The sequence below is a fragment of the Acinonyx jubatus genome, chromosome D3 (genome assembly GCF_027475565.1).
Source record: "Acinonyx jubatus isolate Ajub_Pintada_27869175 chromosome D3, VMU_Ajub_asm_v1.0, whole genome shotgun sequence".
Classification (NCBI taxonomy): Eukaryota; Metazoa; Chordata; class Mammalia; order Carnivora; family Felidae; genus Acinonyx; species Acinonyx jubatus.
In genome coordinates this window covers 86,630,517-86,654,495 of record NC_069392.1, presented here as the reverse complement: position 1 = coordinate 86,654,495, position 23,979 = coordinate 86,630,517, and the positions used below count along the sequence as shown (strand labels likewise).

Genomic DNA, 23,979 nt, shown 5'->3' with positions numbered 1-23,979 from the left:
TGGTTGAGGTGATCCCCACAGTGGAGGTGATGCCCACAGTGGAGGCTGGTTGTGACAGTAGACAGGTAAAGGAAATAGTCACGATAGAAAAAGGAGAATTTGGTGGCTGGCTATCCAGGATGAGGGGAAAATAGAGTGATCTTGAGGAAGCGTGTTGGCTTCCTTCACTTGACTTTCCCGTCAATGTGTCTCTGGGGTCTGCGTGCAGTGTGAACGTGCAGCACCCTCTCCCCAGACTTCCAGTTACGGAGATTCAGAGCCGTGCTCTGCTTCCAGTCTTTCCACCGGCAGGTCTCTTTGCATTTGTACAAATCTTTGAAAACGTTTGTTGTATTTTGAAGAAAGACACAGTGATCCCTCCTTAAAAAAAAAAAAAAAAGCCAAGACTGTTCCCAACATAAAAGGCAACCCCCTGCCTGGATTATAAGGGAGCTAGATTGCTCTCTTACATAATCTGTGGGTTCACATGCAAATGCTATTCATCTTTCTTAAACTCTATGAATGAAAGATTAGAAAAAAAATTTTTTCCAGCTGGAAACATTTGAGCCCCACCTCATTGTTGTTCCCGGCATCTTTGTCCCTGGAGTGTTAAAGAGAGGGTTTTTATGGGAGTGTAAACACACATCGTTTTTTTCTTTCCCCCGGCTGGTGAATAGGCTGTCTTTTGTACAATTCCAGAGTAACAATACCCAGTGTACCTGTCTGTTACAGAATTTGGCATTCTGTGACCCAAAGGGGAAGCCGCCTGCAGAGTTAGACAAAGATGACTCTATTGTGACAGGCTTTCTCTGTGAAATTAAAGGTGATAGGATAGGAAGTGGCTTTGAATAACGGTGGAGAAAAGCAAGAATATGACTGCCTATGTGGGCTTTCTGTTGTTGCAGAGTTCCTAGCAGCTTGTGAGACTAGACTGTCAAAGCACAAGTTAAACTTGAAGTGGCCCGTGGTGAATTTTTGAATGATAACTGGGGATTGAAACATAGTTGCACAATGCAGGTGCTAATAAATAGCTCACTGGGGTTCTGCTAAAACGTATATCAAGTATTTACATTGCTTCTCAGACTTTTTGACAAATAGAAAATAGTAACACAGATGATCACCTTTAATTAGAAGGTGATTCATCCAGATTTCTTAGAATTTGGCATGCTAGAGCCAGAAAGAACATTGGAAATCGGCTACTGATTGGCTCCTTTAAAGGTGAATAAGCTAAGACAGGATAAAGAAGTCTTAACCGGGGTGAAGAGTGGAATCCAGAGATGTCTCTCTGTAGATTCTAGAACAAGGATGGCCACAGGGTGTTATGGCTTCGTGTTCTGGATCCGGTACAGAAAAGAACCAACAGGGAAGAATGTTGGATGATCACAACAGGGTACCTATTTGAATGTTAATTCCGTGAAGGCTGGGCCTTCTTTATCTCTAGATACTTAGTACCAAGCCAAATGACTGTCATTCAGTTAAAACTCAGAATAAAACAACAAACTGATGTGCATCTAGAAAAATGGATGTGGTAGCCATCTTCAGACATTTAAAGGACTGTCGTGGGACAGACGAACAGGCAGGTAAGGGTTAATCTGCAGTGTTTCAAGCACTACAATTTATTTGAATGCTCAAAGCTGGAAAAAGAATAGCTTTTGATTCAGTACAAACAGGGTTTCTGCTTTTGGTTTTAATAATGGAGCTGCCCCAAAATCAAATCCATAAGAAGAATCCAAATAAAGTTTAGCAGAAATTTTGAACAATAATGTTAAAGTCAGCTAATTTTTTTGGCCCAGGTAACATTAAACTCCTTTCAAGATGAAAACGTGATGAGTCTCTGATAAGCGCCCAAATATTTGGTTTGTTAGTACAGAGCTAAGGCGAGATTTCCATATCCCGACTCCCGGTCTGGTGTGATGTCACAAAACCACACTATGTGGGGGAGATTGTCAAATTTGTTAAGATAGGAAAAGAAATAAGTCAAACACTTATAAAAGTACAGCGGTGAAGATAATTAACTTAACAATTAAGGTGTTGGGACAATCAAACTCTAGCTTTTAGTAATCACCCATCATTTAAAACTTCACATTAGTGTTTAATGTGTTGTCACGTGACTCAAAAATGTTTTAAAGAAAATTAGCATTAAATAAACAGGAAAACTTGACAATTATAGTAAGTCAATATTTTATAGTGAAGTTGCTTTAAAGTTAATTATATGATGAACTTAATTGTAGGCAGAATCTTAGATATGACAACCCAGGATTTCCAGCCCCGTCGGTGGAACTGTGAATATAAAATATCACATACCTGATTATGTTAAACTACCTGGCAAAGGGGATTGTGCTGAAGCAATTAAGGCTACCACTCAGTTGGCTTGGGTTAATTAAAAGAGAGTTTATCCAAGTGAGCCTAATCTAATCACATGAGCCCTTTAAAAGCTGGATTTTCTCTGGCTGTCGGCAGAAGGGGAAGTCAGAGGAACTAAGAACGCTGTCTAAGAGCTAAAAGTGATCCCTGGTTACTGGTCATCGAGAAAACAGGGACCTTGGTCCTAGAATGGCAAGCAGGTGAGTTTTCAGCCTCATATGCCCTTAGCAGAGAACACAGGCCAGCCCACAATTACTTCTGCCCTACAGACTCAGAGATCCAAAACGGGTCTTGAGTAAAGTTGCTCTATCTCTGGTAACTTGTTATGGGGCAAGGAGAAAACTAACACGAGAGATGAAAGGTAGTAACTATCCTTGATTACAGTGATAAGATTTAGGGTTCTGAAGACTGAGTCTGACTTGATTATCTCCAAAAACGGAAACAAAATTGGGTAAACACAATGAAAACCACCCTTGGACCTGTTAGGACTCCACCCGGCTTTCGAGGGAAATCTCAGTTTCGCACTGTCAGATTTTGGAGATGGACTTTAAGTGCTTTGATACTCGCTCGTACATGCCAGAGAAATCGACTTGATATTCTTATCAGGACTTGTTGTAGGGTGTGTCTTTTCAACAATTCAGCAAACAGTATGATGTTCTGATGTTCTCCTCCAAATAGAGGGGATGCTGCTACATTCCGAATTCATGGGATGTCATATCTAAAACGATAAGGCTGGCATGTCCGGCCACAAATAAGACAGCAAGCTCAGAAGCCCCAGGCTACACACTTTTCCTTAAGAATGTGGCTTTCTTTATCAAAGTGGAAAGCAGTTCTGAAACCATGGACAGCGTTTCTCAGACCGTAGTGTATTTAAAGTGTATTTTCATGGAGAAAGCTGTTCTGGGAAGTCTTAAATAATTGCCCCAAACAGTGTCTGTGTTCTGCATATCCTTGTGACACGAGGGGAGGGACCAGGTTGAAAGGCTGGTATTAAATGTTTGTTTGTAAATATTATTCCTTAGTAAATTGTTAGCTAGAGTTATTTGCTTTAAGTGCACAAAAGGGATTCTGTTTCCCATATTAGTGTGATTTGGAAGCCAGATAGTACTAGAAATTACTTATGTGCTCTGAACCCCCTCTGGTCCTGTTCAATAAATCACTTTGTCAGCTCAAACTCTTGGTGATTGATTAGAAAGAAGAATGCATCAAAATGATTCACTGAGAGGAGATGGTAATCTATTTTACTGGGGTTGTATATGATTCTGTTTATCATTTCCCCTTTTTCTCAGCAGAGAGACTACAGAACTTTCTGCAGTTTTCTACCTTAAATAAAAACCATGACATTCTTTCCCTCGGTGATCTTCTGGCCCAAACCTTAGGCTGGCAAGATACCATTTAAGTCATAATATAAGGAAGGCTGTGAGATGATGTATCCTAGAGCTAGTGTGGAGAGGCATGATCACTTTTCTGGCTAATGACATTGGCGTTTGCCCCAACAGCTCTGCCCCCAGTAAAGGTAATAACCACTGGCATGTTTTATTTCTTTTCTTAAATGATTAAGAAAAATGAAGTTAAAAAATAATGGAATGCTCCAGACAGGAATATATAAAAATCCAGTGACTAATTGTTCACTTCCTCCAGAAATAGTATTCTGTCTACTAAGAATGGCCTTTAAATAGAAAAAAGGGGCTTAGATTTCTGTCACTCCATTTCATGTAAGAATACACATCAGTCACCTCTCATGGAAAATGTGGAAACTCTCTAGAGCTGTAAAATGAGAAACTATGGGCTGAATATGCAAATTGCCTTTCTAACAAGAGCAGTGCTTTTCTGTAAACCAATCTTTTTAAGAAAATTTAAGACAGCCATTTATTTCAGAGGGACCCATTTGTTTTCTGTGACTCTCGTTTTTATCTGGATTTGCCAACATGTTTCCGAGCCCCTGTAGGAGAATGGAAAACAGTTTGGTTTTGCTTGCTCAGTTATTTATTTTATTGGTGTTTGCTTTCTTTAACTTTGTGACTTTCTTTCTGGGCTATAAGTCTGTGATAATTAAAAAAAAAAATTATAGGAGTCTGTGCAGTGCAGTGAGAAGTAGCAAATGTCCAGCAGACCTGCGTTCAATACCAACGACTTACCTAAGGGCCTGGGTCACTGTGAGAAAGTGACTTAGCTGTACCCCCCCCCACCCCCTGATCTCGGCCTTTTCATTTTAAAATGGCTGCAGCAAGTGTATGTTGTTACTGAGAGATTTGAGTGAAATCATGCGTTAGCGCAATGTCATAGGTTATTGCCAGTACACGATGCAAATAATAAATTAGCATTTTAAGCCGGGCTTCTACATGCAGCGTCAGAAAGATACTCGAAATAATTGTTCAGGCCTATTAGGCCACTGACTCATTCAACCTGGAAACAGCAGGCTCTCAACTATCTGTCTTTCTTAAATTAGTCAAACGATTAATTCCTTCTTTCTGTGGGCATAGTGTTTGGTTTTTATAGCTTTGGAAGGACACTGGAGGGAAGGGTTACTTTACAAGACACTCCAAAGGATCTTTTCACCTCCCCTACTCAGTATTTCCTCCTATCGGTAGCTATGTATATTTACGATTCTAATTGCAAATTCTTTTGAGGGCTAATAAACTCGGTTGGGTTGACCGCATGGTACTTGAAGATTAAAATATGTATTTGGTTTTTTGTTGCATTTAGCAAGTTTATTACCTTATAAGAAAAAATATCTAGATTTTATAGGTATTTATATTTTTATAGTGCTCTCAATTTGTTTCCTTTAGTCAGGATGGGGTGATGAAGTGCAGTGAAAAGAGCTGTAAAACAAGGAGGAGGTATTTTATTCCTATTGAAGGTTCCCATGTTGATTTACTTCTATCCCTTGAGCAACTTTTTTGTCTCCTTCGCTCCAGCTTCATGGTCAAGGTCATCAGAAACACCCAACACCTTTTTATAAATCCACGTGGAAACTCATAAAACAAAGCAGTTAGGAAAACCCTGGAAGGTTTAACATTCCCAGGTATGCCTGGTTCAAGGAGACATTTTGGCGTTTCCTGGATGGCTTTCAGGAATGTAATATTTGGTTGGGAAAAGTGAATCCTAGATGGGTTACCTGAGTAATAGTTGACCTTCTGATAAAATAAAATACAACGCCACTGGGAAGGAGGAACATGCAAGGTTTTTTAGGACGTATATATTATGTTTGTAGTCAAGGCAATTAAAGTTAACATCAAAGTGTCTGGAAATTTTAGATTAGCTCGAACTGTAATGTTACAGACTGCCTGTGTATGTGAAAACCTCACTGAGCAGAGCATAATACAACTCAAGTGCCTTCCAGTGTTTCTCAATTTTTGTCCATTTCTCCCTATTTCTCTGTTGTTCTTCCTCAAATTTATAGGAGTATTTCCGAACTCGGGACTCCTATTTTATGTTCAGTCAGTTTTCCCTAATGAGTCTGTAACAAACTGTCTTGTGGTTTTCTGACAGTTCAGAGTTATATTAAAAATACCTTGTTTGGGGAATTTTTGCGTATGATTTCCTACTACAAGTAATAAAAGTCCAATTATTCTGTATAATTATTAGTTACAGCCCTTAAAACAGTCGGGTATACAGGGACGCAATCAATAGTTGCTGGGTACTGAAATAAATGAAGTCAATGACAAAATAGAACTTTCCAGTCAGTCAGTCATTCACAGGCACATCCGCTCTGGAACTTTGATGGAGTGCCTCGTATATACAATACATGGATCGACACTTTGAATACAAAAACGTACACCTCTGCCCCAGCTTTTTGGGAGCACGTGGTTTAGTGACACTAAAGTTTCATAGAACCGGCAACTAAAGCTTATAATACATTCAGAATAATATTTTGTCATAGAGGATGTAGAGAATAATTCTACCGTGGCTGGAGGTGGGGGCACTTGAATATTCGGCACCGGTGTGTAAAAAAATATCAGGAAGAGGTTGGTAGGCAGAAAATAGGGATGGTCATTTTTGTGTAACTAATGTCATATGCATAAAGGATGGCATTTTGTAAAGTAAGTGTGAAATACTCAGACAGAAGAAGAAGAATTTGCCCGTTCGTGATTTTTAAGCTTTTTTAAAAAAAATTATAATTATTTGGAAGTCAGTTAAAGATTGTAGTAGGATTGTTAAATTTGTGTCTTAGAAATATAACTTTGGGGGCGCCTGGATGGCTCAGTAGGTTGAGCGTCCGACTTCGGCTGGGGTCATGATCTTGCAGTCTGTGAGTTCGAGCCCCGCATCGGGCTCTGTGCTGACAGCTCAGAGCCTGGAGCCCGCTTCGGATTCTGTGTCTCCCTCTCTCTCTGCCCCTCCCCCACTCATGCTCCATCTCTCTCTCTGTCTGTTAAAAATAAATAAACATTAAAAAAAAAAGAAATATAACTTTGACTGGGCCGGGCTGTGGGAATGAACTGGAAAGTAATAACCTAGGACATATCCAGGGCCGGCAGGAGACTGCTGAAATATCATAGACCTGTCAGAGATGGAAAAGAACCATTCTGAAGGTGAAATTAATAAAGGTCAGTACCCCATTCAGTAAGAACATTGAGGACAAAAGAGAAATTTCTTTTAATTTGAAACATTGAAACTTTTAAATTTAGGGCAGACATACTGAATCTGAGAAAGTTTTGTTTTATGGGATTCAGAGTTTATGAAGAAATGAGCAAAATGAATATAGAGATGGAAGCGATTGATTTGTAGGTGAACGCGTGTCTTTGGTTTACATCCATACCGCATTAATGACGGAAGGGTATAGAAGAGGAACTCTCCCATACATAGCCTTGTGTGTTAGAAAACACTTAGTCACTTAGTAAGTATTTGTGAGGATGCCTTCTGTATTTCAGAACTATTCCAGATATCCCTGTCACAGAGCACAGATTGTTTTTTTTTTTCTTTATATCACTTCTTTTGCTGAGACATTACGTCCTGGTGTCATGGTGTCATTGACACATATTTTCAACACTGAGCCTCACTCTTTTGTTCACTGTTGTGTCCCCAGGGCCCTTAACGGTGTCTGGGACAAAGTCAAAGGCCAGGGTGTAGGTAATGCCAAACTGATGGCGTGCATGGACAGATGACTTCTTTTCAAACTTATCTGTAGCTAAATTAACTGCTTGTGATTTTTTAATGTCCATCGGAACAGAGTCAAATAGTATCTGTTGATCATAAAACAGCGTCATCGGCAGCAGCGTTATATTGTGGAAGGGTCAGAGCCTTGGGAATTAGAGAGACCCCGTCTGATCTCCAGTTTATACCTGCAGAGCCTTAGTTTCATCATCTGAATAGGACGATAAAACTTTGTAGAGTAGTTGGGAGTATTTAAAAATAATCTACGGTGTAGGTTGCATGGGACATTGTTACCCATTAAATGTTAATTTAATTTTTATTTATGTGGACTTAACTAAATGGCTTTGGCTCTATGTTGTGGTGAGAATAATCATAGATTAGCGCCCTTTCTTTAAATTTTTTTTTAACATGCTCTACTTGAAAAAGGAAGCAATGTGGTTATGGGAAGGGATTTAAACAAAGTGAAATCAGAGACTATCTTTCGACACCATTTCTGTTTCCATTACTATTAATTCAAACAAGCTATTATCCTCCATGTATGTCCATGAAGAAAGGAAAATAACACTTGAAAAAAATATTAAGCACGGTTTGATGTTAGTTGTACATCTTTATTTCCTGCTATCCCCAGGAGAAAAATCCTAAGACTGAGTGTAATCAAGACTGTCTTGTGAGACTAGAGAGAGAGGCTGGTACTCACTGAACTACTTGCGTGTTTCGATCTGCGGAAATGACCGCGGCTTTGTTGTTACTTTACAGATCTACCTCCGTTTCTTGGACTACGAGATGCAGAATTCCAATGAATGCAAAAGGAACTTTGTGGCCGTGTATGATGGGAGCAGTTCCGTGGGGGACCTCAAGGCTAAGTTCTGCAGCACCGTGGCCAATGACGTCATGCTCCGCACAGGTCTTGGGGTCATCCGCATGTGGGCCGATGAGGGCAGTCGAAACAGCAGATTTCAGATGCTGTTCACATCCTTCCAAGAACGTAAGATTCTCTGCACTTGACTGTTTGTCCTTCACGTATGTCATATGATGCAAGTCTCGTAAGCCGCTAATGGTGTTTTGTCCATGCAGCGTGAGCACAGTGGGGTGCGTTGTAACAAGGTGTTAATAACACTGAGATTCCCTTTCCTTCATTCTGATCCAGCGACGGGAGAGAGCTACCTATTACATTCTGCTTCCTTATTTTAGCATACGCATGATAGCCTTGGTTAAGACAGTTCCCGCATCGACTGGGAAATGAGGATTTTGTTTGTCTCTGGTTTAGCTCTTACGAAGCGTCTGGAACTTCAGCAGCTTCTGATGAAGTTTGAGTTTAAGTCTTAAAAACCTGCATAAAAATATTTGGTAGGTTCTCTTTAGTAAGCTTCTCTTGCAATTCCATTTATTGCAAATAGGTCTGAGACGACCGAGTTCCCATTAAAGTTAAGCAAAGAGAGAGAATTGCTTGGGAGGAGAGTAAATAGAAAAAGTTTCAGAAAATATTTAAAATGGCACCATGGGTGATATCCAGAGTTATGTGCAAACCGCAGCAATTTTAGAAAATTATGTTCTAACAAATAATGAGTCACATTAATAGATATATTTGGAATGTTCTTCAGAAACCCTGAATAATTCATGTTTAATAAATTTATACAAATGAAAAAAAATAATCCTGAAAAATTCTGCTTTAGGAAATCAGCAGCCTGTATTTTGAAACTATATATTTATAAATAGAAAAAATAGTTTTGAAATCGCCAGAATTTCTCAGTGATTGGCACAGCATCCAATATTTTTTCAATTCATAAATATGAAATATATTAGACAATTCTTTCATGTAGTGAATAGGTTTGGCTTTAAATTCCTGTCTGATTACCCAGTTGGAGAATTCTGGGACCCTGGAAGTGGCAAACGTCTCAGTCTTTGTCAATCTTGATTCCACCGTGGAGTGCATTATCTTTCCTGGGACTACTGCAGATTGAAACAGCATGTTGCTATCGTGTCCTCATTTCAACAGTTGATCAAAATGTTAGAGGTAGTGCATTTTTATGTCAGCAAGATATTGGGCCAAAAAAAAAAAATCTCGTCATTTTCTTGGTTAGAGTGGGAAGAAATTCAGACTACAAGGTCAGCCCATTTGGTGTCCTTGCTGATTACCCCACTGTCACCAATAGGTTTTGCCTTTGGTGGGGGGGGGGGGGTTAAAGGTACTTATTTGATATTCTTATCAATCTTGGGTGATAATATGTTGAAAACTCGTATTTCATTTAAAAGATACACATAAGGAAGGGCTAGCTAATATGTTAGATAATATAATCAATTTTTTTAAAAGATCACAAAAATCTATTTTTATCAACACGATACCGTAAAATGCAATGGGGATAAAAATGAAAAAATACATCCTTAGGTTTCAAGTATCAACTAAAACAACAATAGTATAGAAGAGCCCTGCCTCCTAGGACTTCCTAAAGTTTTATTTCATTCAAACACAGTATGAGCTAAAGCTTGTTTTTGTTTTTTTTTTAACAATTGGCAAAAAATATCTTTTGCAGTATTAGCTTCTATGAAGGAAAGGTAGGTAAACAACTCAAAGAAGGTAGGCTCTTGGGGAGCCTCACTGGTCAAACTGTAGATTGCAGCACCTATTCTGTTCTGGGTATTGTTAATAAGGAGGATCATCCATGGGAAGTGGCTGGCCAGGATGCAGAAGCAACTAGAATCATGAGACAAAGTCAAAGGAAGAGCGGCATAGTTTATCTGAGAGATTTTGTTGTTGTTTTGTTCTAAATGTGGTCACTACCTGAGACTTACGCTGGTGATATGGATTGATGTCTGGAAGGTGAGATTTGTTTGTTAAATTGTAGGGAAACGTTGGAGCGATACTTAGGAAAAACGTGTAGCTCACAGGATGTGTGGTATTCCCAAACTGAATGGATTCCCAGAGAGGGTACAGGCTCTGGCTAGGTGGCAGTCAGTCTGAAAATGGGTCACCAGGTGGTGTGAATGGTGTAGGGGAGTGTCTGAGTTTTGTAGGGAACAAACTGGTAAACTTCACTGATCCCGTTCAACTCTAACACTGATTGAGTTCCATGAGTCTTTAGGATCCTGCTGGTACCAGAAATGGTGCATTATGTCATACTGTGCAGATGCCATTGGAAGTATTTCTATTTGAGCTGAAAGAAAGAGTTTTCATGCAGGTATGTAAACGATCTCCAGAAGTCCTTCAAGCGGCTGGACTTTTCAAAGTTGAATCCAGAAAAAACATGGCATCCATCCTCCATAGGAGCAAAGCATCCCAATTTTTATGTTCCTGCACAGTGGACGGCTTATCACGGTCACGTCAGTGACAGGTGGTACAGTAGCATTCTCTGTGTTTAGCTCATAAAGTTTACAATAGCTTTGATTAGAACAAATTTATCATCCATGTCATGTTTCCTCTGTAGCTTTTTGATATTTTGCATTGTATTTTTTTATTTTTGGCTGAAACTGGTTGGACTTCAACCATGACATGCCAAGGATCAAAGGCATTGTGTGATGACGTGTGTGGGTATGGACCAAGCCTTTCTGTATCAGAGTCAAAGTATTCCAGATAAGAGATGAAAATTTCAAAAAAACAAGAAATGAACTTTGATCAGTGCTAATACTTCGGTGATGTTACTGAGTGGCTTAGGTCATTTTAAGGACTTTAATGAGGAAATAAAGGAACTCTATTTGTGGCGTTTGAAGTTCCCCAAATGGTATTGTTCTAGTCCATATTGGTGGCTAAGAAAGTATTTTGCATTACCTTTTTGTTTTCTTGATGATGATAGGTATAACACTTATATAGTATATATATCATATATGTAAACATAGTTTATATGTAATATACTCTCTTATTTATATTATATAATCCATATGTAATATTAATAATATACATGCCTCTAATCTTACTCCATACACATCCACACACATATGGAGTGAAAACTATTGGTGTGAAATCAATGACCAGCTTTGTCTTACTCAAATAATAAGAAACCACTTTGACGTTTTTCTTGGTTCTTAGCATTTATTAGGCAGTATGCTCAGTGCAGCGTTGAGAAGTGCTTACAGCACATTCAACAATATTCTAATATATGTCAAAAGGTCTCATGTTGGGACCATACGATGTATTTTTTTGAGTAGAGTTGACACCCAATGTTCCATTAGTTTCAGGTGGACAACTTAGTGATTTGACAAGTTTGTCCATGATGCTATGCTCACCACAAGTGTAGGTCCCCTCTGCCCTACTACAGCACTGTCACAGTATCAATGACTCTGTTCCTTATGTTCTGCCTTTTAGTCCTGTGACTTACTCAAGTCCATAACTGAAAACCTGTATCTCCCCCCTTCTTCGCCCATTTTGTCCATCCCCCCAACCCATCCCCTCTGGCGACTATCTGTTCATTCTCTGTACGTATAGGTCTGATTCTGGTTTTTGTTTGTTATATTTTTAGATGTTAAAGGAGAGCTCAGGGACTGTCTCTTCTAATCCCAAACATTTTGTGAATTCAGACAGAATAAGAAAAGATCCAGGGAAGGTAACTGACTTTCCCTGCGCACCCAAAACTCCATGCTTAGTATTGAACAGTCCCGTGGCAAGGATCGAAGACCTGATTCTGAAGCTCATAAGTTCTCTTGTGGATGACTTTGTCACTTGTAAGGAATGGACAGAGCTCCCATTTTCTAAAGATGATGAATGATAAAGATGACGATAACAATAGGGAACACTTCTACATCAGTCATATAGCTCAGGCATGTCAACACTGGTTTATGTGCTTTTCAACCTGAATTTTGATGCCTCTGTCCTATCCGCTGTGCCTTCTGTCTACATGTTGCACAAACATGCTATAATCCTACAGTACTCCACTTTCCTATGCCCTACAAGATTAGACTCAAGTAAAATTATAACCAGGGACTTCTGCTCTGGAACATACTAAGCTAGAGACTAATGGATGCTAAACTGGTGCTGATTTGTTACACATCAATGGGAAACTACTGCAGGTTTTGGTACTGAAAGTGAGGTGTCGCCCTAACAAATACCTAAAATGTGGAAGCGGCATGGGATCAGGCAGTGGTCATAGGTTGGTCGAATTTTGAGGAGCATGCTAGAAAAGGCCTGCATTGCGTTAGATGGGCAGAATAAATCTGGACTCCAAGGGCTGCTGGGGAGGGCTGGGACGGAACCGGGGGAAGGAAATCGTTGTTTTGCCGTGGCGGAAAGCTCAGAGAAATTGTCCCGCAGGACCTGCTGAGGGACCAACACTGGCTACGTGACTAAGTAAATTACTGCAGAGAGTGTTGAAGGCATAGCCTGGCATCTCTTGCTGCTTGCAGTAGCTTGTGAGAGGGAAGAAGCAAATCGAGGGGAGAACCCGTGAGCAAAAAGCAATCAGGACCCGAAGGTTTTGAAAACTGCCAGCCTCTCCAGGTGGCAGAGATGTTAAAAGTCAGAAGTGACTGCCAAACGCATGGCAGGGGATGAGGCCGAATGTGTGACCGTATAGCCTCTGCTAAATCGCCAGAGACAGCAGAAGAGCACAGTGTCAGTAACAGAAGGGCCCTTTCCGGAGGTTGGAGGTGTGCCTCACAGATCTTCCAGACTGGAGGGCATCCAGGAGGACTAGGGCGCTGACCCTCAGCCACCTCAGCAGGACCCATGGGGAGAGACAGGATTGCATCAGAGACTTTGGGTGAGCATCTGTCTGAGAGCAAAACCCAGTGAATTTCAAGCCAGGGCCACGGGCTTCTTGAGAAGACCACTTCAGCAGAAACTCTTTTGGTTTAGGCTGAAAGAGGCAGAGTACCGATGAAGAGACATCGTCAGAACCCCCAAGTTCTTGTGGCATGGAGCCATCAGATAAAATGCCCAACTGCAAACGTATGTCACCATTCATAGAAAGGAAGAGTGACAGCACAGCGCCACGAGCCTGGAGGGTGAAGCTCATAGAGACAGAGGGTTTTTCCTAGAAATGGAAACACAGTACCAAGAAATCCAGCATTTGCCCTGCTGGACTTCAAAACTGTTATGGATCAGAGACTCCCGTTTACTCTCCATTCTCCCTATTTCCAACCAGACTCTCTATACCCATGATGGTGTGCCTCTCCCACCATTGTGTGATGGAGTGTTGGGACAGGTGATTTGTCTCTTTGGTTCTGGGGTTTAATGGGGGGGGGAAATGGTCTCTTGGGGCTATGGTCTAGACTCCTATAAGGGCTGAACCCAGGAGCCTCTTCTGTACCACATTTAGATGGCTTAGGTGTGAGGTTTGGGACTTTGAGTCAGTGCTGTAGTGCGGTGATACTCACGGGAGCCATGAGAAAGGGAGAATCTATTTTCATCCATGACAAGAGTGAGGCACTGGGAGCCAATGAGAGCGCAGTGATAGGCAGTGATGACCCCAACATTTCCACCTTTTGGTGTATAGAGCTTATACATACCTCTCTGCTGAGTGCAGGAAGAATCTGAACATCATGGAATGTCACTCCGTGATCATGTTACATGTCGTGGCAAAAGGGATTTTGCATGAGTAGTTACGGTCCCTAATCAGTTGACTCTGAATTAATCAAAAGGGAAACTGTCCTGGCGGGGCTGAGTATACACAAAAAATACTGGTAATAGTCTTTAAGCCCTTTTAAAAGAAGGTCTAAAAGGCATGAATGCAAGAAGTCAGAGGCATTCTAACCTGTAGCAAATACTCCTGCTGGCATTTATGGAGCACACTGCTGTCACTGACTTTGAGTCTGGAGTTCTCTCTTGTGCAGCAAAAGAGTGGATACAGAATTGAATATGAGAGAGGCTAATGTCGGGGAGGAGACAAGAGTCCTGAGCAAGGGTCCTGTTTCTGTTTTGTTAGGATCAGAAGGCTTACATATGTGACGTACATGCAGAAAGAGACAATACAACAGTGATCATTAACTCGTGTGTGAGAGAAAAGGGGTTTTGATGGTATGTGGTGTTAGGGGTCAGGGTCAAGACAACGTCCTGGTGGTGAGAAGACGGCCATTTACTGCGGGCACCAGGCACCGTGTCTATTTTAACTTTTCTAGGGGCTTAGACAGATAGAGGGTGCCACCTCACTAACACGGCACTTTTTCTCACTAATTCGCCCTGGGCACTTTCGCCCTGTAGCTGCTTTCCCCTCTATGCTTTGTTTTATTTCATGATTAATCCTGGGCTCTTTTGCCCTGGTGCAGCGACTTTTCGACTCTACCTGTGCTTGGACACTTTCATCCTTTGGCGACTCTCCCCCCTAAGCTTTGTTAACCCATTGGTGCAAGCTCAGAGAATTCTTAAACTTATTCCCCACACATTGCCGCGTTGTAGAGAGACCATGTGGCAGAGCATGGGGGTAGGCTTTGGGAGCCAAGAATGTTGCCCATCTGAGAGCCAGGGAGAAAGGGGTAGCCTCAGTCCAGCGACCCAAGAGACTGAGTGCTCCCAGTGACCTGAATGTAAGGCGGTAAGATTGTAGTAATTTGTTACTTCGCAATAGAAAAGCAAAACACATTCCTGTTGTAACAATATGCACTTTTGAAGGCCATAGATAATCCAGATGTCAATCTGTATATGTCACTTACATATATTAACTGATACGTTATGATTTATTAACTGGTTCATGCTTTTTCTAGATTTGGTAGTTGAGGAGATGCGGCAAGGTAGAATTGTAGGAAAGATAAAAAACAATCACTCTAACATCAGCTTGACCCTAAAAGTAGAGTCACCACTGTGTTATTAACCTAGGCATCAGTGTTTTCATTTTGATACTTACTCGTAATCCCTCCATTCGCCATTTTGTTCCTTCATCTAATGCGTAAGCACCCAACCGCTGATGGCCCAGAGATGAATGGGACGTTCGGTCCTCTTATGGTGCTACCGCACTCATTCAAACTGAATTCCAGCGTGTGACTCACTCCAGAACATGTTCATTTACATCTGGTACTCTGCTCCACCCCGTCACCACGTACTTCCTCATTGACTTTAGTAAACTATCCACTGAAACACTGTACTTTAAAAAGCCTTACTCTTTTCTCATAGGGTCTTTGTTTCCTCTCTGTCCAGCATTTGTTTATATTAGTAGGATCTTTGCTCTTTGGCCACAGTGAGCGGTTATTATTTCACCGTTTAGTTTTATTATTGTTTCTTGTCTGGAGCATATTTTGGCATGCCGTCTGTCTCTTGTGTCCACAATTTACATTCTGTCCGCCGGAGTGCACGTGCCCAGCTTTGCAAGATACAAGTAAAATTGTTCTGTGACCTCAATAAACTAAATTTGGTGGATCCTAAGGGTGAAAAGTTGCAGAGATGTTTGATTAGAAGCGTCCAAGTGCACTGAGCTCAGGAGCTCTCTGAGAATACACACCAAACCATATTGATGATCATCAACTCACAACAATAATGTTTCATTTGCTCTCTGGAAAAAGCAAGCCCCAACACAGTTACAAGTTTGGGGTAAATGATAACATCCAAAGGCATGGTGTTTTCCTGCATTTCACCCAGGCGAGAAAGTGACCTTCATTAGAGGAAGCCATGCTGCTGATTGTAAACTGATGTTTTAATGTAGAGATCTCCATGCCTCACTGTTAAGAGTTGGTGCGTTTTGAAACATTGAAGACTACTTTGTTAATACAGGAAATATTTACTTATATCTGTCACACAGCTGCATAAATAGCAGATGGCATATATAGAAATATCAGTACGACGCAGAATATGCTGGCAAAATTGCTGCACATGTGTCCTATTTCGGCACCTGTTTCTAAAGTAGACATAAAACACTGTGTGGCTAGGGGATGTATCATATATATAAGCATCAAAAGTAAGATAGGCGTTAATATAAAAACATAATTAAAATAAAAAAGGAAAAGCTGAATTGAATAATTGGCAACATAAACAGCAGGGTAAATATTCTTAACTATGAAGAATAAAGATTGGAGTGCCCGGGTGGCTCAGTCAGCGGGGTGTCCAATTTCGGCTCGGGTCACGATCTCACAGTTCGTGAGTTCGAGCCCCGCGTCGGGCTCTGTACTGACAGCTCAGAGCCTGGAGCCTGCTCCGGATTCTGTGTCTCCCTCTCTCTGTGTGTCCCTCCCCTGCTTGTGCACTCTCTCTCTTTCTCTCTCTCAAAAATGAATAAAACAAAAAAATTTTAAAGAAGCATAAAGATTGTATAAGACAATTAGAGAAAGTTATATAAGCCAATGAGAAGAAAGTGGGGCAAATAAAGTGAAAAATTAATTCATAGAGAAGCAGAAATGGCCTGTTGGTATAGGAAACATACACCAGTCTGTGTTAGTAAACAAAGAGATGCAAATTCCAGTAGGAATCAGGCCTGTTTTTATCTATTCAGTTGTTTAAAAATATAGCAATAATAAAATACCCAGTTTTGTAGATGGTGTGAGAACGAGAATATATGCATGCTTTCTTCTGTTGATCTGAAACTTAATCTAAAAATATATGTATATATTAGTGATAAGTATGTTTAAAAGCATTCAACCAATGAAAATTAAGTGGCTTGGTTAAATGCTTCTTGGAACCTGTATATATTCTTTGAACTCTTTAGACGCTGTGTTAGAATGATACAGACATTGAGCTATGTGAAAAAAATAAAATTCTCAAAGCAAATATCAAACAAAACACACATAAAAGTATATCGTAAGTATATGTGATAAATATTTAATATAGAGTGTCTGCTGTATATGTAATGCATGTGTGTAGAAGGCAATTCATTTAAGGTAGCAATAGTGATTAATTTTAGGTGTCGAGGTTTTTTGATCCTCAGTGTTTTATGATTTTTCTACAATGAACAGTTATTGTTTTGGTAAACATTTTTCAAAAGCAATAAATATAACTTTGATATGACTTTCTAAAGAAATGTATTAAATCCAAGAAAACAAGAATATAGATGTTCTTTTCTATGTTGGGAAAATCAAGACACATCTATGATGTCAGGAAATGATAACTAATCAATAGGGTTTTCTGGAAGGTGGCAATTATACCAACAGGTGAGGACAAGTCACTATCTAATGACTTGCTCTTTCAGACTAAATAATCACCATGGTTTACACTAGAATTTCTCCACTTTTTACCCTCAAGACACTCACCTGATGGCTTGTTTATGACATGACAGATGTTGATGGCTAAGCCTATGTTTTTCTAATGTCCTTGGAGCACTAGAGGTGACATCAGTCCTTCCTCCTCTGGGTGCCATGAGTGAATCTTTGAGTTTGCTCTAATTTTAAATGATGTCAGTAGTTAGAAAATGTTGCTCTTGACCATTTCATAGCGAATCGTGACTTATGACTTGCAGGGTGTTCTAGTCAAAAGCCATTGACTACTCATGTCAGAGATCTCACTCTTTTCCCAATTCGGCCTTTTCCGCCCCTGTTGCGGTGTTGTGTGGCCATAGTTACATCTACAGGGGCTGGTGGATCATGTTCTGATTCCTCCGAGAAATTAGATACTGGTGTAAATAGGGACATTGGCTTCATTCCTATTGTTGTTCCAACAGCACATTTAGTGCTTAAATCAACAAAAATGTATTATTTGAAATAGATGTCACTGGGTTGAAACCATGGTGTCAACAGGGCCACTGTCTTGAGAGGCCGTAGTGAAGCATGCATTCCCTCACCTGTCCCAGTTTCTAGAGCTGTGCTCTTCCCATTGAGTGGGTTATATAGCTCCTTCTCCTTCAAAGCCAGCAAGGTCACCTTTTGTCTTTCTTGGATTCCTTGTTATATATCACATTCTGTCCCTTGGAGCTCGTCCTTTCCTCTGTAAAGATGCCTGTGATTACATTGGCCCCTCCTGGATAATCCAGAATAATCTCCACATTTTGAAGCCCATAATCACATCTGCAAAGTCTCTTTTGCCTATCAAGTAACGTTCACAAATTCGGGGCATTAGGATGTGGGCATCTTTGGGAGCTATTATTCAGCTTACCACAGTAGGTTTGCTGTTCTTATTCTGTTTTTATTTGTTTGTTTTTATTAAATTGATAAACTCTTCACCTAAAATTATGAAAAATATAGTTTATTGGACTCGAAGACCAAAGGTACACAATGCCAAATGGTAATGGTGTCTCTAAATACATGTCCCTTTCATGCCCTACTACTAAATATGTATTCTTCTATATAATGAAATTATTTAAAAGTTGAATGTTTTTATTACTACAGGAAAAGTACAAGAAGAGAATGTATCATAAATATATAAATATATAATTTTGGCATGCATGTATGTGTTTTGAATTCTAAAATTAATGTTAAGCATTTTTCAAAACAAAATTACAGATCATTTCAAAAAAGTGTTTTGGGCACCTGGGTGGCTCGGTTGGTTACACTTCCGACTTCAGCTCAGGTCGTGATCTCTCAATCCATGGGTTTGAGCCCTGCATCGGGCTCCGTGCTGATGGCTCAGGGCCTGGAGCCTGCTTTGGATGCTGTGTCTCCCTGTCTTTCTGTCCTTCCCTTGCTCTCTCTCTCTCTCTCTCTCTCTCAAAATAAACATTAAAAGAATTTTTAAAGTGTTTTAATTGATAAAAAAAAATCAAAATAGTATGAAAATATATGAAAGAGTACCCATTTGGTGACAGTCAGTTAATTCCTCTCCTTTCTTATCTATAACATCTTGACTTTAAGCCTCAGTTTCTTTTCCAGAAAATGAAGGAGAGGTTATAGAGTAGCTGTGAGTTTTAAATATATGTGTTCAAAACAGAGCTAATGGTAAATGGTTGGTGACAACTATTGTGTCCATTAATGGGATACCAACATACTGAAACCTTTATAGTCAGGAGTTTCTTACTTTCAATATAATGAGAATTTTGAGCAAGGGATAATGATATAAAATTGTATAGTCTGCCAAGGACCTACCCTTCCTTCCTCTTAAGCATGCGATGGAGTCCAGTTGTACCATAAAGAGGATAACGATCATAAATATTTTAATATTGGAAGTAATACTTGGCTCAAATTCCTTTTTTTAAAGTATGTCTATAGATTTATAGGCTGGTGGAATAATTAAAATTTAAAATAAATTTTCTTGAATGATTTTTTAGACCAAAATATTTGTCTTCCTTTAAATAATGTTGATTTCCATGTGTATGTGTTGAATTACTTAGAAAATATTTGCAGAATTTTCAACGAACTTTTTATTTATTTTTTTGAGAGAGAGAGGAGGCAGTGCAGAGGGAGAATAAGAATCCCGAGCAGGCTCCACACCCAACACAGCCCGAGGTGGGGCTTCACCTCATGACCGCGAGATTGTGACCTGAGCTGAAATCAAGAGTGGGACGCTTAGCCAACTGAGCCACCCAGGCACCCCCCCCATCAAAATGTTTTGATCAGTGTTGTCTTGGTGAGGTTGTCAGTCTGCCAGAGATGTTGTGGACAAGAATAAAGGCAGCAAATTCCTTGTAGTTTTTGGCAGGATCCTTGGGGATAACATGTATTGATCTCTTTGATTCTCAGTTTACAGCTGTTGTAGTTTATGTGTATCACTGGAAGTAGATTGCGGGTACTTGTTGTACGGAGACAGAAAATGATTATTCTGACCTGTTAGCCTTTGAACTAGGAGGATCACAAAGTTGAGGCTATGGTGGTCCATTCATTTTCTCCACCCTAATCTTTATTTCCCTCAGTTCCCGCTTTGGGGACTTGGCACTTACAACAATGAAACCAAATCTAGTGACTTTAACGGAACAGCATGTCTCAACCAGCTAACTGTTATAGACATGTACACCAGTCATGAAAACAAACCCTGAGATCCATGTCTGAGTACTGGTAATAATCAGACTACAGACCCCAAGGAAATGCAATATCCCCCTTATGCTAATTGTAGACTTATCTAATTAGGGACGATGAATAAATCATCATGTAGCTGACCCAAGGCAGACATAATTATAGTATACAAATATATGTTCATCCTTGGGATCAAATAGAATGGATAAGATCACGATGTGTCTCATGTCCTATGTGAGGAAAGAAATGATCTCTATCTGTGGAATATAATTTTCTCATGAAGATGCTTTTTCTTTTTTTAATATGCTGTCTTTTTGGGACAGTAGCAATATGCAATTCTAGCAGAAAGATTGGGGGAATCTAATAAATGTGAGTGGGATTAAATTGAAATTTGTGAATAGATTTTCTTGTATTTAAAAAAGAGATTAAAATTCATCTTAATAATTCGAGATCTTTTGACAGATAACTAAGTCACATTGGAACATAGAGTTTTGGAGGCAGATATTGATCTTTCAAAAAAAATATATGAAGATGATAAAGGAGATGAAGAGAAGAGGCACAAATCTATTTCTGGCCTGAAATCTGGTCAGCATTTTTCAAATAAAATGTCATTTTCTCTAATTGCATAGCCTGAAGACCATTTTAAGTTTAAAAAAATGGTGGGAGGGGAAATTTTTCCATTTATTTGGGGAAAAACAAAACATTTGTTTTGGGGACAATTCGGATGGCCAAATATATTTATTTTTTTACATTATATTTTTCTGCAATTAGAATATCTTGATTCAAATGTAACAAGCTAGACACTTTTCAATCCAGTTTTTGAAGGCTTTGAATTCCTACTCAGATGCTTACTCATAATTGATATCTCTGACATGTTAGCTATTTTCTTCTATTAAATTCATTAAAAAAGTTTAGTTATTTCTTAGAAATTGAAATCTGGCCATTTGCAGCAACGTGGATGGAACTGGAGGGTATTATGCTAAGTGAAATAAGTCAGGCAGAGAAAGACAGATACCATATGTTTTCACTCATATGTGGATCTTGAGAAACTTAACAGAAGACCAGGGGGGAAGGGAAGTGGGAAAAAAAAAATGTTACAGAGAGAAAGGGAGGCAAACCATAAAAGACTCTTAAGTACTGAGAACAAACTGAGGGTTGATGGTGGGTGGGGGAGAGGAGAAAGTGGGTGATGTGCATTGAGGAGGGCACTTGTGGGGATGAGCACTGGGTGTCGTATGGAAATCAATGTGACAATAAATTGCATTAAAAATAAAAAAATGAAATGAAAAAATAGAAACTTCTTAAAACCTCAAAAAATAAAATAAAATCGTTGTCAGAATAGAATGGCAAGATGGCACTCCATGTCTATCTTACTGTTGAAAAAGTTTTGTTCTGATATCTGTCAGTTGGTAGGTATTTATTAAGCACCTCCAAAATGGCATGTGTTTGTTATTCAAAGCCCAAGTTATACAGCAGTGAGCAAGACAACTCCTTTGCCTTACATTTTTATAAGAGGAAACAAATGATGTACAGAGAAGTGAATTTAAGAAGATAAATTAAAGTCCTAATAAGTATTTGGAAAAACAACAAATTAGACGAACATGATGGAGAAGGGTGTGGATCTCAGTGTGCCATGGTTATGGTGGGTGACATTGGAGTTCAAGAGGTAGCTGAGTTGAGATGTGGGATGAGCACAAGGGGTATTGAGGAGTTTGGCATTCACTCTGTTAAAGAAAGGTTTTGGAGTGTTTTAAACAGGGGTGAGCAATGGTTTGATTTATACTTTTAAATGACCAAATTTCCTTTGGCTGCTCTGTCCATGGATCTGATATAGAAAACCGGGTGTTGAAAAATGGCCATGAGCCACTTGTACCAATGGAGATGGCAACAAGAACTCAGCAGATAAATAGATGGTAGATAGATAGATAGATAGATGATAGAAAATAGATGGATAGGTAATAGATGATAGCTAGCTAGCTAGCAAGCTAGATAATAGATGGGTAGAGAGATAAGAAATAGATAGATAGATGATAGATAAATAGATAATAGATCGATAGATAATAGATAGATAGATAGGTAGATAATATATGGATAGATAGATAAGAGATAGATATATAGATAGATAGATAGATAGATAGATAGATAATGGATAGATAGATAATAGATAAATAGATGTATAGATAGATAGATAGATAGATAGATAGATAGATAGATAAGGCTGACACAACTAAAGGCTATTTGGACGTGGGTGTTGAAAGAGAAAAGACTCAAGAAAGACCCTAACCCTTCAGCCTTAGCAGCCTTAATGTTAATAACTCATGGCCTTTATTAATATCAGGAAAGTGTGTGAGTGGAAGAATGATGTGGGGAAGGGGTAGTTAAAGAGGAGTAAGGTCACAATTGTTTCTGTATCATCTAGCCATGTTTCACTTAAGATGGTACTTAGAATCCCAAGAAGAAGTTATGTCGGGATTTGCTGGTATGGTATAAATCTGGACTTCAGATGGGAGTCAGAGCTGGAAGGGTAAGCCCAGGAGAAAATAGTGTCAGAGGCTTTGCAGGCTTCCCAGGATCCCCTGGGATAGAGAAGAGAAGGGGGACCTCTCATGATTACCCTGGAGACCTGACTGCAGGGTTCTGAGAGGCAGAGGGAAAATCGTCTCTATCATCTAGATCAATTAAAATTATTAGTGAATAAAAGTAATTGTGTTTCCAAGTGCACTAGATTTTGCTCTTTAGCATAAATTCATTACTTAAATATTTAATGCAGATATGTATCACATTTCCATATTTATGATAAACATAAGCTTTATTTCCATCTCTCAGGCAAAGTGGTAGGCTCTAGAGCATCCAGACTATCAGAAAGTTTTAATAAATCAATGTCTTCAAGGCTGATAAAAGTTGAATTCTACAAATGAAGCAAGGACGTGTCAATGTACTCTAAGCTGTCTCCTCATCCTGCTGCTGCTCTACACATTCCTGCAACCATTTCCATCCCAAATTCAGATTGGAGAAGTGATGGGAAAGAAAAGTGAGCAGAGGTAGAAGACTCGGTGATGTGGATGTGTGAGCGTGTGTGTGTGCATGCGTGTGGCAGTACCCACAGAGGCGGTGAACTTTTGACAAACTTCACATTAAACAAATCCGAAGAATCTGAGAGAGGCAAGAAGCCGGAGAATGTGGATGGAGAGAATGAGATTTGGGTCAGGTGCTGGGAGACACGAGGGAGCATTTGAGCTGTTATTTAGCTGATATTATTATTAAAAGAAAAGTAGGATCAAGCATCACTTCCATTTCCAAATTTTCTTGATGGAGTAGTATGTTCTTTGGCTTTGAACTCACCTACCATTGATCGTTTCATTAGCCACAAAGCACAAGGATGTGAAATATCAGTGTTTCAGAGAGACATCTGCCAGGTTTTATTTTCCATTTTGTTTCAATATTTCCTGAGGGTAGCATTTAGTGGATTTCTGAATTGAAAAAGAATACAATCAGACAAAACACTAATTTGAAAAGATATGTGTACCCCTATGCATATTGCAGCATTATTTACAATAGCCAAGATATGGAAGCAGCCCAAGGGTCCATCAACGGATGAATGGATGGTGTTATGTATATATACAATGGAATATTACTCAGCCATAAAAAAGAATTAAATCTTTCTATTTGCAATGACATGGTTGGATCTAGAGAGTATTATGCTACGTGAAATGGGCGAATCGGAGAAAGACAAATACCGTGTGTTTTCACTCATGTGTGGAATTTAAAACCAAAACGAATGAATAAAGAAAAGAAGAGACAAACCAAGAAACAGAT

The 23,979-nt window shown here is 39.5% G+C and overlaps 1 protein-coding gene across 10 annotated transcripts in view; it reads left to right on the top strand.

Annotated features, from left to right (window-relative positions):
- Positions 1 to 23,979, top strand: part of NETO1 (neuropilin and tolloid like 1) — a 127,038-nt gene that overhangs the window by 69,223 nt on the left and 33,836 nt on the right. For all 10 annotated transcript variants that reach the window (XR_008291661.1, XR_008291660.1, XM_053206024.1 and 7 more), the window contains exon 7: positions 8,197 to 8,425. Coding sequence is in view for 8 of the 10 variants with exons in the window: in XM_053206024.1 (XP_053061999.1) it covers positions 8,197 to 8,425 (229 nt within the window). In the remaining 2 variants the exon portion in view is untranslated. The remainder of the gene's footprint in view (positions 1 to 8,196; positions 8,426 to 23,979) is intronic.